Genomic DNA, 18,688 nt, shown 5'->3' on the forward strand with positions numbered 1-18,688 from the left:
GTAAATTCGGAAAAGTTCAAGGTGCTACGAGAGGTGTGCGCCGGCTAACGCGTCGCATGAGCTGCAACAGCCGACGACTCGGGAGCAGGGCGCTTCTTGATCGCAGCGCCACGTCCTTTTGGGCGGCAGCCAGGGTGCGATGTCGAGCCCGCGAAGTTACCAAACTGCTCCTATCTACCGTAGTATCTACCAACGCTGCTTCAGGCACGCGCGACTTTACGAGGTCATAAACGTTTTCTTTCTTCTTTTCTATTCTTTCTTTTGCTCTGCTTTCATTTTCTTTTCTCTTTCTTTTTTTTTTCTTTTTTTTTTCTACTCATGAAAGATCTTTAGAATCGGTCAGAGGAGGTCGCTTCCTAAAACCCCATGTTACGAAATCATGTTATAGCATTATCATTAATTGTAATCCTACCAGCCACGCGACTCACTTTGGTTGCAGAAAAAGAAGCCATTACTAGATCATACCATGTTTCGCGTGCACAGATGGCATCATCGTCGCGCCGCGCATGACGCAATTAGAGCTAAATTTAGACTCGGCGTTTAGGGAGGCCTAACTCGGCAGTATACGTTTTTCGATCCGAGCAGTAGTCGCGTTTGAGAGAGCTCGCTATGCCAGAGTATATATAATTTCTCCAACTCAAACTGGTGCTTATCGGGAGTTATAAGACCTACAAGTGTACAATTTGGTGCAGAAATCTCGCGCTTGCGCCGCTATGGCCTCCTCTGCGTTAGACCCGTCCTATCCGGAAATGGGGTGAGGGGCAGCAGGTAAGAGGCATATCCAATCCATCTGACCAGGGCGGAACGTGTCCGTCTGCATAGGGAGCGCAGGAGATGGAGGCAAGCGCATGAGCCACAATCATCTACGACTGCGGCGGGCTCGAGAGGCGCATTCGGGGCAGTCTCGGGCGCCAACAAATACAGAGGCGGTCATGTCTTTACGCCCAAGCACCCTCTGCGAAACAAACGGGCCCACTACGGATAGGGAGTGAGCACGATTAAAAAATTATACAGGAAGACCCCCATCTGGCTATGACATAAGTTAGACATGTGACCTCTCTAATGCGTGAATAAATGTAACTTGTGTATTTGGTTACGCCCAATTTCTGTGCTTTAGTACCCATACACCGTCTACAGCACGCCCAAGACGTTTCCCGCAACGTGCTGCGTCCCCGATACAGCCTACCCGATGTTTTCTTTCCGCCAAAGAAGCGAGGACCCAAAGAAGTAATCAACACATGTAGCATGATCTCGTGCTTCTTGTATTTATATTCACACGTGTATACCTTCAACATTCCTCATTGTGCAATGTTACGGGTGTGCAGTGGCCAACGCGCAGACAAAGCGCGCGGGCAACACGACGACGTTCCGGTTGTGCGATGATGGCTTCTCGTTGTCAGGAAAGTGAACCGGAGAAGGGGTCGATCGGAGAGAGCGTTGTGGTGCCGGAAAGAGCGGTGCCTACGCGCGGCCGTTGAGCACAGTCGTCAGTCGCCTGCTGCCGGCAACGCCATGACTCCGGTGAGTACCGCTGCCTTCAGGTGACGCGATGCCAGTGCGGCAAGCAGTCGCGTGCGCTGGCTTTCGCGGTAGTCTTGTGCGTGGAGAAGGCATGCGCCGTTCTGCTTAATTTCTCCGCCACACAAACTGCGACAATCCTCGCCCTTTCTGCGTCGTCCTTCGCGCGTAGAGCCACCCGCTTGGCTCGGTAGAGCTCAAGAAGAGCGACAAATTCTAGTCACGAAGAGGGCAGCGCTCGTGCAGGCGATATGCCTCCTCGCATCGGTAACTAATCCACCGAGCGGCACTATCCACAGCGAGTCGCGCACACGGGCAGCTATTGCTGATGGGAAGAGCATGAGAATAAGGATAGGCCTCTCAAGTAAAAACAAGACAAAACGCTTTGCTGAGAGACAGACAGACAATGAACTTTGTTGAGGTCCTGAGGGACTAGTCGGCGGGGACCCGTTGGGGCCGGGTTTTTTTTTTTTTTTTTTTTTTTTTTTTTTTTTTTTTTTTTTCCACAGAGCAGAGCGCATACTGCGTACCAACGGAACGCCGTTCCTATAGGCAAAACGCTGAGCTTTAGAACCGCTAAAGAAGACGAAAATTATTTCGTTCTTAACATCAGGCAACGAACACTGATCTTTCTTTTTGTTTGTTCATGCCACTCGTCAGTTTCAAAAACCGATCACTGTTCAAGCATTCTTCAACTCTGTCCTCCAGCAGCTAAAAAAAGCTTAATTCATTGGTTTTGCATGAAAAACAACGACCTCACTGTGAGGCACGCCGTAGTGGGAGGATCCGGTTTAATTGTGACCACCTGCGGTTCCTTAACGTGCGCCTAAATCGAGCACGTAATCGTACACGAGCATTTTTCAGTCTTGTTAAACTCAACGTCTTATTGCGACACTCGGGACTGGTCGTGCTGCCACGGTATCGACACTGAGACGAATAAGTAATTTAAGAATCCTTTAAGGATCGTCTCAGCATTTCAAGAAAGCGACAGCAGGCAGAGCAAGCAAAGGCTCGCGGTTATCGCATCACTGGTCCCTGTAAAGCGCCGATAGAGGTTTAATCATAGAGATATATGTACAGACCTGGAACGGGGTGTCATAAAACAATTTCATCAAGGACCAACGTACGCTGTGTGATTAGTTCACTGTGTAAGAGACATATGTCAAGAACGTGAAACATGGTGTAAACCACTTTAATATATAGTGCAAACATCTTTAGCGTCCAAAATCAGCACTTTACTTGGCCGGCGACTACACCAGTAGCCGCCGAGGTGCTTTTGCTCGTTTCAGCCCATTGCTCGGTTGCAGCCATTGCAGCGATTGCTCGATTCAGTCCCTACCAAATTTAATAGAGGGAAACGCTGAGGTCTCTCATTGAACAGGGGAATTAGCACGTGGATTTTTCTGCTAGTTGACATGAATTCGTTGAGGAATCACCCTACAAGTTATCTTGTTATGTGTGGCTCAGGTATAGTGTCTACGAGTCGCACAATGTTTCCTTGGAGCAATGGTGTCTTACACACTGCCAAGCATTTCATCTGGATGGTTTTTGTTTTCTTTTTTGTTGCTTGTTCTGATTTTTTTCTTTTGTTTGGGGCAGGGGGGGGGGGGGGGAGGAGCGGGCGGGGGAGCAGTGTCACTCAAAATGGGTGACTAATTTAGGTATTTTAAAGAATTCTCTCAATTGTATTGTTCTTAAAACAATACGATGGCAGAAATTAGAGGATAAGTGAGGCTAAAAGTTTCCATGTGGCAAATTTGATGTGACAACATTAAGTTCAAAACAACAACTGGAAAAAGATTGCCAAGGGGACTAAGTTTCAGGAAAGCCTTCGTGCGCTGGATTATAGGCGAGAAACGCTCTAGCACTTTGGGCACGATTCATTGCTTACCTGGATGCCCTTGGAGCGAAGCAATGGCCTGTCTCGTCGAAAAGCTGCCAGTCAGTGTACCGCATTTTCCCGCGCACGTGCTGATCCCCAGGGGATGTGGCCTCGGGGGTGGACCGAGATGCTGCTGGCATAACACGATGTACGTGCCTTTAATTGGATTGTCAAAGCCACATGCATCTTGAAAGGAAGGGTAATAGAAATAAGCAGGGCATAAAATGCGAACATACCAGAAAAAGAGCAAGTCTGGTTAATTAACGTTTCACTCGTTGTCCAAGCACGCAAAACAGCTATTCTCAATCACATATTAAAGTTACATCTTCTTGCCTTGCTGCTATAAATAGATACCTTATTGCTAACCGGAAATATTTACGGCGTCAGCGATGAATTGAATGTCACTGGTTATCGAGAACGTTAGAGACTAACAGTGGACGCAGGAAACACAGCTGGGACAACAACGATATTGCCTCCTTTGGACGGGGGGAAAGAGGTTTCGTCTCATATCAGAAATTGCAAGTCTTGATTTCGAGTACATCAGATCGCACAACGACAATATTTGAGCAAGTGAAAAATACTTGATCGATCACTGAAAAATGATGCGAAGAATTAACGCAGCCACCCCATCTGGAACTGCGACGCGCCAGTCGTGTTACGACTCTTGCGTGCTGAGCGCGGCATACATTGTGGCGCTTCACTAACAATTGGAAACCCCTCAAGCTACACGAAATAAGACCCTGATTCGCAAGCCTTTGAGAGTACACGGCAGCACATAACCTGCGCCACATTAGAGCCGTTCCACCAGCACACAAGTAATGTGCAACGACACGGCACCGAAAAGTGCAGCGTCGCCTCTCGGCCAAAGTGCTTCGGTGGCACTGCCCGCAATTTTGGGCTTCCAGCGCTATTTGCGCCCTCTGTCTCGGTATCGCGAAGCGAGAAAGGCGAATTTTGGTTGACGAATATGTGAAAAATAGACGGTGTTTTTAATAGCGCATATTGATTTTGCCTCCTGCGGCGTCCTACGCCAATGCTACCACTGCAATACTGGCGTTAAAATCAGTAATAAATAAGTTAATTATTAAATAATCGTTAATTAGCGCACAGACTGCGACGGCTACTCGACCATCTAGCATCCGCCGTGCTGAAAGAACAAATAGAGAAGAACGCGTCATCCCATCGTTTAACGCCTATTTATTTTTTTTTTAAATCTGTTTCCATTAAAATAGATCACCCCGTATGTATAATTTGCGGGCTTTCTTTCAAGCGCGGGGAAAAAACGAGCTACGCAAAAGATAGCGCGGCGCAAAAAAAAAAAAAAATTGAAATAGATCTTTTTGAGTTCACGCTAGAACAATGCACTCGGAAATAAATGGGTCCATTAAAGTTTTACTTAATTAACCTTTGCAAAATAACTCGAAAAGAAAATATTGGACGCTTATTCTGGTTGCTGCCAACATACGATTGGTTCGGTCCCCGTACGTAGAAAAGCTTCGATTTTTCTTTTTTAACTTGTTGCCTGATAGCTGCGATACCCTGTATAGGAGGGCACGTCGTGTTGGATCCGCTGCTTAGCAAAGCTATAAAGGGGAGGAATACGTCGTCTTTGTTAATCAAACTATATGTGCACCCAAAGAATAGGTTAATTGAATTTCATAAGTACGGCAAATATATTTGATTGGCTGGCTCTTAAACATGTCAGCCACAATTTGAAGTGTTATTTTTTTTCGTTCTGGGGGTAAAAAATCCTTACGTATTGCTTCAACGTAATCTTCTGATACGGCCTAACACATATTAACATGATACAAAAAAGCTAATTAATAAATTACTTGTTTTGTGATAGCGATAAAGCCCTCCAGAGTTTGCAGCTCGATTGAGCATACGTGTTGAGCATGCTTTCTCCCATGATAAAGGCTGAGTAAGTATCACACCAAAGTTATTTCAGAAACTAAGCTGATCGCGGTATTACGCAACGGTTAAAATATGCGCCCTTGATGTGAAACATACGCTCCGAGCAGTTGTTCTACAAGCTATTATGACTACAGAATTCGCAAAACTCTACTGACGCACTCATTCAGGCACAGCTAAATGACACTGTTCACTGAAATCGTGAGATTCAACAAGGAGTGGTCCTCGGTGATCTTAATAACCATTATTACAGTTGTTCAATATAACAGTTCTGACAATGTTCCTCTTAGGGGAACGCCAGCGACTTTATTCGTGAAGGAAGAATAATGTTGACTGATTAGGACATACTGTTCGGCTGGTTCCGGAAATATCACGCAAGAGCGTGAAGGAAATGCCCCGGAAACAATCAAATCTCTCCCGCTACGCTGCGACAAACATGCGCGTGCGCGTCTGGATCGAGCTGACTCCTTCGTTGTCGTTACGCTGGAATGGAAACGTCCTGCGTGCCATGCCGTGCGGCGGGCTATGCGACTTGCATGATCACAGGAAGGCGTCTCTAATGAAATCGATCGTACGTTGGAGAGCGGTGGGAAAATAATCGATGCCAGTTGTTCGTGAACATTCTTCATCGTAGTTAATTCAAGTTTTGTTTTGCACAATCAATGTCAGCACGAGCGCATCGTTATTGCTTTCGACATGTGTGAGAACAACACGATGCCACACTTGTGAGGCCACCCCGCCGCAAGCACCAAAAAAAAGCCAAACTTGGGCTCTTCGAATCGCGCTCCGAACTGCACCTGGCCGCACTGACCTGCGTGTGATATTCGGTGAGCGAAATTGTATTTCTCTTGCAGTCCGATGAACACGTGACTTTCGCCAGCTGTTAATGGTCTTTCAATGACTTAGCATTGAAATTGCGTCCGCTAGATTTATTCCTTCTGTAATACCGCACGAAAAGGGGTCTCAAGTCATGGCCGGAAGCGAACACGGCACCGTTTCGATGTCACGTAACAGGCGCCACGTCCTGAAGTATCACCCCCTCGAAGCAATCGGCCACGTGAGCAGTGGGCCACGACAACGGTGATCACGACGGATGAAACGCGCTACGAAACACAGGTCCCGCCGCCGTCGCCATGAGGTTGAGCAAGGACGTCGCGCTTGCACAGCCGTCGCAGAACCTCTTTTTGAGCAAAGTACTTTCCGTGAATTTTGACAGATGCCACATACATATATATAGTACAGAAGTTTTGTTTTTCGCAGTTGTAGCCGGTCAGTTGGCTGATGTTAATCTGCAACAACAATGAGTCTTACATAAATCCGCAAAGTGGATGGGCATTCAAGGAAGGTTTATAGTGGTTTATAGTCTTGAAGCAGGCGAAGAGGAGACGAAAGCTTTATACAATATGTACAAATATGTACAGAAATAGCAGTAATAGCAGGTAATAGCTGGTAATAGCTGCCATTAGCTGGGGATAGCTGGTCAAAGCAGTAAGAGCTGGTAAGAGCGCACCAGACCGACGGGGCGGCCGGTGGCGACTCTCTGGCTTAACAATGGGCCGGTTCTTCCTTAAATCCCCTTGGCGGCGACAGGAGGAAGACGGGACGGTTGTTGACGTCACTCGCGTCGCATTGTGTCGTCGCGTCCCCCTGGCGACTCGTCGACAGGACCCCGAGGGACGGGTGGCGATGATGGCAGCTGCTATGGCACAACAGGCTGCAGCGGAAGTTCTGTTAAGCGCTGCTGTTTTTACGTCGCACTTGGGTCATACCTGAAAGCCTCGCGTAGAACCGCACATCGCAGATAGCTGGAGTTCTGTGTTAGCCAGGAAGCGAGCTCCTAAAGCCTGTTCACCAGCTGGAACGGTAGTCACTGCAGCGCCGGCACACCAGTACTGCGCCCTGCCGAACACTTTTATCCTTTTGCAAGCCATCGTGAGAACTGCGATTTCGGGAATTAACTGGTCGATTACGCGACCAGTTTCATCGACAATAAGGAAACAGGCCGGAGTACAGCGCCTAACGCAGCGTTGCTGTCATGATTCAAGGTGTGTGTGTTGTGCATCTGTCGTGCACTTCGCGTTCTTCATCCTCTGGAGTAGCATGCTACACCTGCCGCCAGGCAACACTCCAGGATCAATTAAAGAGCGCCTCTTGATAAAAGCAATAGTTTTTTTTTTGTCACGTCTCCATGAAATTACATTCTAATATTTAACACGAAAGTGTTTTATTCCGGGGTCCACCAAGACTTCACTGACGTATTTCCGTCACGGAAATACGTCATAGAACATAATACAAAGAAAGAAACCAGAAGAAAAAGTTCCACAAACATGCAAAATTTGGAAATCGAACCCACGACCTCTCGGTCCGCGACGATAGATCGCCGAGCGTTTAACCCATTGCGCCACAAACGCATTTGCAGAGAGCTACACAGACGCGCCTTATATATCTAACACTCCTCCGTGTACCCGCGCTCTTGCTCGGGGCGGTGCCGCCGCCTACGAGCAGAAAAGAGAAGTACTGCATTATCACACTAACGCGCACCGACAGTGAACGCTTCGGTGGTCTCATCACTACGACGCCTCGATGCCAGCATTCGAAGGGACGCTGGCATCAAGAAGCACTACCAACGCCACCTAGGTGGCGTTGGTAGTGGCGTTCACCGTACTCAGCACAGCGGAGCGTGGCCTCTGCAATTAGCTCTGAAAATGTTTCTTTGACCGACTGCTGATATGGAAACCAAATGACTGCGCGAGTACGGGGAGCTGAACGCCACCGAGGCATGCGTGAAAATTCGTAGCACTGATGTGACGCACCGTAACCTGTGCGCACGGAAACCTTGCAGCACCGCGCGAGCGAATAAGTCGAAACGAGCAATCATTCAAGCGGATGTTGGTGTGTGTGCCAATCGCACTTCTTTTGGGCGGACTGGAAGCGCTCCGCGTGCAACGCCTTCGTCGATATGCCACGAAGGCTGCACGCGTCCCACGCCTCGGCCGCGTGACCGAGCACCTCCGTTTGTCAGGCAGGCCTCGTGTGCCAAGCAGGCAAATGCTTGGCGTGCGCATTCGTCCTTGCAATCCAAGGCCAGTGGAAAAATAAGCGATCTTCCAAGCTGGACACTTTGTGAATGCATTACAGTGGCTTGGAAGGCCGCTGACCAACATTTCTTCCTTTTTGTTTCATGAACAACGCTTGGGTGTTCACAGTACTCGCATTTCCGCCATCGTCTCTCAGAATCGATCTGAAGAACTTTTTGTTTTTCCTACCCACGATTCTTGCTGTATTTTTTCACTAACAAAGAGGCATCTGAATGACTGTTTCCGATGTAGGCAAAGCGTAATGATATTCAGGTATTCAAAAAACGGTGACTTTGCTTTACAATTTACACCGCAGACAAATTGCCGGCAGTCGTTTCTTCAAAAAATCTCAGCCACAGAAAGGGTCGTAGGACAACGGGCCTTTCCCACCTATTACGCGCTGACAATGCACGTTGAAATGACATCTAACCTAACGCGCTGCCGATGTTACGCGCTGCATACGAGCTGATGATGACAATGAACTGAGAGATACTCGATGTCTTATTACTATTTTGGCTCTGTGCGAACGTGTGGCACATAGTAAAAGATTTGCAAAAATCAACGAACACGATCGCAACAGATAAAATTAATCTGACTGTTTGATACGCTGTGATCATTTCTTCGAAAAAGAAATGTATCTGCGGCGATCTGCTCTAGAACAACGCCAAAAAAATCGCTTCTCTTCCACCAGTCTATCTGGCCAAGAAATTACAACGGGTCTTTTACATATAGTGTTAACCCTCCCTTGTTTAACTATAGTACACACAAACACATGCACAAGAAAGTGTACGGGGAAATGGCGTCGCGGTAGCTCAAATGGGTAACAGCATCGCGCCCAGTTGTTCGTTCGTCCGCTTTTATTTTCGTTTATTTATAATTACTACATTTCGAATAAATAAGCGAGTAATTTTCCCTATGCTTTCCTTGGTGTCATTGTCTGTTGACCTTTTTCAAGGTCCCTTGAAAAAGGTCGGTCCACCGACCGAAACTGTTGGCTAAATAAACCTAAGATAGCCGCGAAGTTGTGCTTCTCATCTTTCTAAATACGCTTGGTCCATTGAAAAATCCAGTTAATATGTGTAGTATACATGTATATCGTATGCACAGGGTGTTTCAGCGAACACTTTCATAACTGTTTAAAAGTTGCCTGTGGCAGATAGCACAATTCTAGCTGACGCTCGAAGAGGCGGACATTACTTGCGCAAGAAATGTAAATGCACAATTGGTCAATTAACAAAAATTCACTACTTAAGTTTTTAACTAATTACCTTACGCAGCCCTTATTGCAATTTACAAATTCTAGCCGTGGAGCTCGCAAGGCGGATCCACTGTTTGGAACGAATTTTCATCATGACACCAGTTTCGAGATACTAATTCCCGAACTTTGCAGAGAAATGCATTGGCATTCCAGTTACTTTCTTAACAAAACATCGTTTTATGCATTAAAGCACGAAAGCAACTGGAACGCCAGTGCATTTCGCCGAAAAGTTAGGGAATTAGTATCTCGAAACTGGTGTCATTCTGAGAATTCGTTACAAGTGTATCTGCCTTGCGAACTCCACGGCTAGAATTTGCAATTTGCAATATGGGTCATAATGTAATTAGTTAAAAACTTAATTAGTAAATTTTTGTTCATTATTCGATTATGCATTTTGATTTCTTGTGCAAGTAATGTCCCCCTCTTCGAGTAGACCAGCTCATGAACTATAACTCTGCTATCTGCCACAGGCAACCTTTCCAAATTTTTGAAAGTGTTAGCTGAAACACCCTGTATATTATATATACAGGGTGTCCCAGCTATCACGCAGCACGATTAAAAAAAAGAGGAATGGCGTTACGCGAAGCAAACCTAGCACATAGTGTTCCCAGTACACTGGAGTAGCCACTAATAATTTTTTCGTTAATAAGGTTTAATTATGTAATTGTAATTAATTACATAACTCGAGAAGTACTGTACAATTATTAAAGCGTCAATGAGGCGTTTGTAGGCAGCTGGGTGGGACATCTAACTGCGGTATTTTCAGCGACGTACTAATTGCGTACTCATTTTCTTCGAGTGATAAAAGAAACCCCGCGAAATATGATAAATACCACTAATCTATCCCACTAATATCGTATCCCTGCTTCCTTCTTCATTTTCCTCGACTTCTGACGAGCTACCACAGTATGGACTCAACGTAACGACACGTTTGTCCAAGTGCACGCATGCTCTCCCGTGCTGCCTCACTTCTGCCTATTCCTTAAGTCGACGCGAAAGCGACGTTGCGAAGCAACTTCCTGCACGGAAAGTACGTGCGTACGCATCGCCTTTCACTGCACACCGACTCACAGAACCTCAGCAGTGCATTTAGTGCTCAGCATCAGAACACTGACTTACCACGGCGGGAAGACATTTCCCAGCTCAAAGCCGCTGCCGTAGTAAAAAAAAGAGAGCTGCACAAGTTTCAAGACGCACGCCACAGCACATTAGAGCCAGCACGCGCCGATTTCACGCCTCGCTTCGTCCTAGAACTTGATACGCCATGGCATCCGGCCGAGGTGCTATCGAGCGACGAGATCTACGAGAAGTTCCATGTTGTACGAGAGCGATTCAGCCCGCAGTGCCCACGGGCGCTTCCGGGTACGCGCTCTGTGAACCCCCGCCGGAGCAGCGACCGGATTTTTGTAGGCGCACGACATGTACTACTATCGCTTATCGGCGCAGTCAGAAGCCGCCGCGCGCGCAGGTCAGAAAGGTTGTTACACAATTTGCTGCCGTCGAGGCTGATGCCGGCTATCTTGAGATGGGCAAGGGCCGCGAAGCACCTTCGCGAGTCGACGCACGCCTCTGCCAACAAAATTATGCATCTCCAGGAGAACTGCGTATCAAGCGGTCGAGATGTCGCGGCACATTCCCGCACATCTGTATTTTGCAGACATTCCGCCGGGTGACAAATATATATATATATATATATATATATATATATATATATATATATATATATATATGACACTATAGAGATATCATATTGACACGTATACAAGCACAGGATATAAGGACATATATGATCGTGTTCTTCTGGTTGGAAAATACTAAATTGCAGACATTGCACAATCCTTGGCGGTGACAGCCGCTGCTCTCAGTCATTTGAAAATGTTGCCAGAAAGTTTGACTATCTCATTTCCGTTTAGACCATTAAGTGGTTGTAAAGAGCTATATGCTTGGCCGCTGTGTCGTTGTTAAAAGAGAGAGAGAGAGAGACAGAAAAAAAGGGGAAAGGCAGGGAGGTTAACCAGATAGGAAGATCCGGTTTGCTACCCTACGCTGGGGAGAACGGGGAGGGGGAGGTAAAGTGACAGGAAAGTAGAGATAAGGAAAGGAGCACAGATACACAATCACAATCGGTCACAGGTGGTACAGCACTTGCAGCACTATAAACATCTGTCTGGGCTACAGCCGCTTGTCCAAGTATGTTGCCCTTAAAAACTGCAACAGTGCACTCGTCGCCCTCCGCTGCGATAGCTGGTGATGTCGGCATTCTAAAATAAGTTCCTCTGTTAGAGGTCTTTGGTCAAAACGCGCTATCGCGTGTACGAGTGATCGTCTCTGTAAATTTTTGCGAGGACAGTCACAGAGAAGTAGCTGAAGAGTCTCCTCGCTACCACAGTCATCACACGAGGCGTCGTCGGCCCATCCGATTCGGAATGTAAAAGACTTAGTAAAAGCCACTCCTAGCCATATTCGAAAAAGTAGGGTAGCTTCTTGACGGCAGAGTCCAGCTGGGATGCAAAGGCGTAGAGAGGAGTCTAAGTTGTGCAGCCGGTTGCTTTGAAAACTTCCTGCGTTCCAGAGGGAGAACGTGATATCCCGGGTGAGCATTCTAAGTTTTCTAGCGGCATCTGTCCTTGATAACGGTATTCGTTCCTCTTCGTCGCCTTGAAGAGCCGACCGAGCAGCGTTATCGGCGTGTTTGTTTCCTATGACACCGCAATGACTTGGAAGCCACTGAAATGTCACGTGGTGTCCTTTCTCAGTCAATTGCACGCATGCGAGAAATCTTTCTCCAATCACGAATACCAGTTGTTCGTGTGGTCCACGTCGCAGGGCTGATAGCAAAGACTAGCGATAGCAAAGGCATTGTTGTTAAAGCAGCCACACTCATATATACAAAAACAATATTTCTGCATGGTCTTGGGTATACGTACGAAAACACTTCAAATGACTTTGACTGACGTGTTTATTACTAGGTACGTCTGGCGATATGCTTTGCATGCAGAGAATAAATAAACATTGTCTCCTCACTCTTCCACATCAAATCCCCCATCTGTGTCTTTGGAATTAGAAACTTACGTTCGACGCTCATGTGAAATTGCTTACAATAAGCCTTACATTTTTTTTCATGAAGCTACTGTGTACTAGTGAGTTTCTACATTAGGAATATGAGAGAGGCCATCAAAATGTTACACAACTGGAACTTGCGCTTCTGAATTTCGACGGGTGCATAATACTGTTACAAAGTTCCAGAGAATATAGCGCAGGGGAAGTTCACTGCATGAATCTTCGCCTTCTGGTTTTCCCGCCCTAAGTGAACATTTGTCATCTTACTGCTGATTAGAGGCCCACGTTTGCGCTTTGAAGCCTGCAATGCATTTATGCAGGCTTACTTTACGTGACTTTCTAAGGCATCGACGATGTGATGGATATGTCTAGGGCTGGCAAAATAATCAGAAGTTACTCAGACTCACCTTTTAAATCTTTTCGCTCAAGGCCTCACTGGGACTCAGGCTCACCAAAATTTTACTCAGCCGGACTCACGGGTCAGAGTGAGTCTGAGTGAATCGACTCAAGCGTGTGTTTTCCGAACTATGGGGATAACTTCCCTGCCTTTCGCATCTCATTTATCTATCTATCTCTCTCTCTCTCTTGCTGTTGACGTGGTCTCCAATATAATATGTGCACCCAGTACCAGCATAAAAAGGAATTACTTATCTGAGTTAAAATAGCGATTACCGCAAACCTATAAGCCGCAATCTCAGCATCTGCTACAAAAATACCCGTCTTGAACAACCTCTCCCGAATGAAAATTGGTGGCTATGAATAAATTTTTGTAATCCCTTTCATAATAGCATATTGTGTATGCATTGTCACCAGCGATATTTAGTGCATTCTTAAGTAGATAAAAGCGGGCTCGCGAAAGGTGTACAAAACTCGCCAGAAGCAAATAAAAGTTTGCCTCAGGCATTTCGCAAGATTGAAATTTGATGCATCATCAGACTGCAACACCTCCATTTACAGTTGCAAATAGTTCAGTGCACGCTTAGTTTGTTCGCTTATTTTGTTTGTTCGCTTAGCCCTGTTTGTGCCAGTGAGTGAGCCGATAATACTGGGGTTTTTAACATAACATTATGCCAACAAGAATGCGCGCAAATATTCCTGGCTTCAGGGGCTCTCTTCTTGACACGCATGGCGGCTGCGCCATTATCCGCCATGTTGACTCTCTGATTGGTTGTCGAGAGGTCGCTTGTTTTGAAATTTGTGCCGGGACGCGGAAGTTTTGTAAAGTGCAACTTTGCGTTTTCATCAAGGTGAAATTGTGACGTGGATCTGCAAATTGTATCGACTAATATTTTTCTGGTCCTTGGCAGCTATATTGCGACGTTAGCGCTTTAAAAACAAAGTGGGCGGTGCCGCACAGAAGCCCGTGCAATGCATCTGCAATTTTGCGAATATGTGATGGTGGTCCAAGATAGCCGCGGATATATCTTGGACCTGACATGTCTGACATGGCGCGCCATGTCAGCTTGCCGATTGGCTGAAGGAATATCCCGTGAGGAGCGTCACAGGAAGGGCTGTTTCGTAAACGTCAATTTGACGTTCAGTGACGTGGCACTGGGCCGCCATTGCAGACATTTTCCGGCATAAATTGTGGAGCGACGAGCCACGCGAATTATGCTAATGAGCGCCCATATGCAATGGCGATGAAAAGGACCATGCATGGAAATATTTTTTCATAACCCGTGCTAATAGCATTTCCATCGCTCTCGGGTGGTGTTGGCATTTGTGTTTTGCGCCATCATTTTTTTTAACGACGTTTATTTTAAATAACATTGGTTGAACAATACAAACTTTCTACAACTTTTTGCAGTTTTCGCTGTTGCGTTTGTATTGTAATCAAGATCAATTACTTTTCACATCATCAGAGGTTAAGGCAACGCTGGCTTTCAAAATTATATAAAAAAAGAAGTCTCAGTTTCTCAGTAGTTTTATCGGCCGTGTAAACTTGTAAACATGGGCATACCAACTAAATTAACAAACATGGTGACACGCGCGCACAAGCAAACACGAACGCATCTCACTCGATGATCGCGGAAACTCGCTGTAGTGAGCAAGCGCGACAGCAGCATCGAGCGAATTGACCTTCGTCGCTTGCATCAACGCGAGCTAAGCCGCGAAAGCACAGCGCAGGGATACAGTGTACAGTTCACTATTGGGGGCGAGGAGTTACGGAGTCGCCATCTGTCGGAAGCGCCTCGCTTGCGTATAGTATGAGGGATAACGCGGCGCACTCCTCATACACTCCTCATACTATATGTTTGGCTGTCGGCGCTCAATCAAAACACCACGCGGGAGCCCTCCTGGCCATTTACGTAAGTACTCTCCAAACGAGGGAAGTTTGTTACTGTCAAAATAATAATCTTGGGCAAAGAGAAAGCGTAGAATAGTTTACAGTCGCTATCTCGTCAGCGAATACGTACAGTGAACGCCTATTGCGCGCGGTCGCCGTGATGGAGTCCCCCGAACCGGCCTCGCGTGAAAGGTAGGCAGTCGCTAAGAGCAGAGTATGTGAAATATGTTCTTATAGTGTGCTGTCTCTATAACCAAATGGAGCATAACAGATAGCAAAGAAGCTCAAGAACAAGTTAAGGACCACAAAAAGAGCGATGGAACGAAAAATGTTAGGTCTAACGTTAAGAGACAGGAAGAGAGCGGTGTGGATCAGAGAACTAACAGGGATAGCCGATATTCAAGTTGACATTAAGTGGAAGAAATGAAGCTGGACAGGCCATGTAATGCGTAGGATGGACAACCAATGGACCATTAGAGTTACAGAATGGATACCAAGAGAAGGGAAGCGCAGTCGAGGACGGCAGAAAACTAGGTGGGTTGATGAAATTAGGAAATTTGGAGGCGCAAGTTGGAATCAGCTAGCGCAAGAGAGGGGTAATTGGAGATCACAGGGAGAGGCCTTCGTCCTGCAGTGGACATAAATATAGGCTGATGATGATGATATGAACATTTGACAGTACACAAGCAACCACTGTCACGTTGATGCTATCAGAGCTGTTCAAAAATAAATTCATTACAACTAGAGATTTCGACGCTCTACAAGAGGGTTCCACCCGAGGTTAACCAGGCCACTCTTCGTACGATAAAGTTTATTCATCATCGACGCTACACGGCGACTCGTGATGTGCCATCGCGATGATTCAATCTTTTTTTTTTCTTTTCTTCTAAATTATTGGACGTTTCAACATCGTTATTTCTCAAGTTGCGTCGCACTGTATGTTTATCGGTCTTCTCAGCGGGGAATTTCCCGCTGCATCTTTTTGTTAATCCAGTACATTCATTGCTTGGTGCTAACACAAACATGAGCATATGCCTTGCCTTTTTTCAATGTGCTTCTTACCGTTCCCTTTCCATTCTGGTGAACTTGCCAGTATCTAACATCAACAAGTTCATAGACCAAATGTTTATGACATTAACCGGGCAGCGCGCGGGCGAGCTTCTTAGTGCACATTTTCTGCTACTCACCTTACATCGCAGCCCCAACGCCGTAGCAGAAATTTTGCTCGCGGAAGTTCTTGCTACACACCCGAGCCGATGGCTGCTTGCGGCTTCTAAGTTTCGCAATCCAAGCTACACGCAGCTTGTTGGCCTGCGGGTACGTGTGAAGGCTGACACCGGGCTCCGTTGCGTACGCGTCCGGCACTGCGGTACCGAGCAGTAGCCTACCATGTCGGACGCCTTCAAAGGCAGCCACTACCTATTATAGTGCTTTCAAATGTTGTCAAGCAGACACCCGAAGCGGGAAAACATCCACACTTAATCAGAAGCGTAGCGCAGGTGGGACTAAACTTTCGTTTTCAGCTCGCTTCCGCGCTTCCGAAGCAGACGACGCGACCGCTGTATCCACGTGATCCCTCATATCACGTCACGCCGACTGTGGCGCCAGCTTTTCCAGTGGTGGAGCTCGCCCCCAATAGCAGGGACGAAGGACTCTGCCCCCACCGCAGACTGCTTTCAAGATACAGCCGCCCGGTCGGAAGCGCGCGGCGTAGTACGCGGCCTCCCCCTTCCCTACACTCCTCCCGGAGCCCAACTACTGTAGCCCAACTGTGGAGCCTTGCCGCCCGGAGGGCGTGCGCGGTCGCTCGGGCGTCGCGGAGAAAATGCCCCCTCAGCCCACCTACTCTCCCTACTCTCCCTCTGGAGCGTTGCGCGCGACTGGAGGTCGGCGCGCTTCCTTCCCGATTCCTGTCATTGCGTAAGCAGCCGCGATCGCCGGCTTACTCTCGCAAGCTTTCACTCGCACGTAGAGCATACGGCGCGCGGCGACGATTTTATTGCCCTAGGACTATATTCGGAACCTCACAGTGACGGCGGCGCCGACGGCAGAAATGCGCCTGGAGTGTCCATATCATTGTTATCGCAATAAAATGTACGTAAGGCGGCATATTGAACTTTTTCACGCGGTGCGAGTAAGCAGCGAAGTGAACAAGAGATGGCAGCGCCGGCGCTTGCGTCGCGCAAGTGGCTATCTGTGGCGCGCGCAACGCTATTGGTGACATTCGGCCGCTTCTCAGTCAGCCGAGTCGAGCTGAGTCACTCGTGTTTCACAAGATAGCGATAACGCGGCCTAGAAATTGCGCTCATCACCACCGGTCGGTCACGTATGCTGTCTCAAGGGAGAAAAAAAAAAAGCGCGTTCACCCCAATACACGATAACGCTTTCTGGTTCTCGGGGACATGCATACTGGCTAATGAAGCAGACGACGGCTTGCACGCAGCAGACGACAGAAGCGAGAAGCGTTTTCGAAGTAATAATCGTACGCTTTGAGCTAGCTTCTTTTTACGAGGAGGAGGAAGAAACTTTATCTTAGGCCAGCACTAAGGCCCAGTATAAAGAAGAGCGCTTGCCCCGCTAAGGCCCGCTAATGATCCGCCGAGTCCGAGTGAAGCCAAGCACTCCAAGAAGGAGGGGGAGGGTAGAAGGATGAAAACTGTTTTGCTTTATCAAGAACGTTAAGCGCAGTGCTTCAATTTCAGTTTCTCAGGCAAAACGTCAAGTTTGCGTCACGTTACCAAAGCAAAACGGGGCCATCAGCGCCATTTTGTATGCGTCGCGCCTACGTCACGTCTTGAAGAAAATGGTGGAATGTCCAGAATAGAGCCCGAGGAAACTGGTCGTCGTCAAGACTGGTTCCAAATATCCGCACCGACGTCTTTAGCATGTTCCACGTGACGTCTTATTCCCACGCCATTGACAAAATGATGATGATGATCTATGGATTTTATTGGCGCAAGGGCGAGTTATGGCGCCAAAGAGCACCAGGCAAAATACAATGAAAGGATTCCCGAAGGTAAAAACGTGACAAAGTCACAGTTGTGAATCTGAATGGCGAATGGCAGATGTAATTTGGCTGTAGAGAGGCCTGAAAATTAGACACTGACAAAATAGGAGCGCGACAAACATGTTCGGAGCCAGTAAAAAAAATAATAATAATAAATCTGCGTACTACCTGTAAAACCTGGCACTCGATATAACTGTGGCCACGCGATTTCCTAGTCAGCAGCAGGCTGAAAACGTTATGTCAGCCCAAATGTTCACAGCTACAGAATGTATTTCCTTCATGTTCCTTAAACTAAATTCTGGTGTTTCACGTGTCAAAACCACGATATGATCATGGGGCACGCCGTAGTTGAGGACTCCGGATTAATTTTGCCGGCCTGTGGTTCTTTGAGGTGCGCCCAATGCTCGGCGTTCTTGCATTTCGCCTCCATCGAAGTGCGGCCGGGAACCGAACCTGTGACCTCGTGCTTATAGCCGCTAAGCTACCGCGGCGGGTCCTTCATGTTTTTGCCTCCGACCCGGAAAAAAGTGCCTGAATGTCAAAAGAAGAGTCTCCATCAGACAGTTCAAAGCACTTATGTGTGCGTGAGAAAACAAAGCAGGCATTTCGTACACCGGGGCTAGGAACTGTCGCTGCGCAGAGCCGTCGGCTGGGCGGCGCACGAGGCACCGAGCTGCTCTTAATGAAA

The 18,688-nt window shown here is 47.3% G+C and overlaps 1 protein-coding gene across 2 annotated transcripts in view; it reads left to right on the top strand.

Annotated features, from left to right (window-relative positions):
- Nucleotides 1–1,387: 1,387 nt before the first annotated feature.
- The window catches only part of LOC119456539 (uncharacterized), a 45,008-nt gene continuing 27,707 nt past the window's right edge, over nt 1,388–18,688 (top strand). For both annotated transcript variants that reach the window (XR_005193146.2, XM_037718370.2), the window contains exon 1: nt 1,388–1,521. Coding sequence is in view for 1 of the 2 variants with exons in the window: in XM_037718370.2 (XP_037574298.1) it covers nt 1,513–1,521 (9 nt within the window). In the remaining variant the exon portion in view is untranslated. The remainder of the gene's footprint in view (nt 1,522–18,688) is intronic.

The sequence above is a fragment of the Dermacentor silvarum genome, chromosome 6, assembly GCF_013339745.2.
Source record: "Dermacentor silvarum isolate Dsil-2018 chromosome 6, BIME_Dsil_1.4, whole genome shotgun sequence".
Classification (NCBI taxonomy): Eukaryota; Metazoa; Arthropoda; class Arachnida; order Ixodida; family Ixodidae; genus Dermacentor; species Dermacentor silvarum.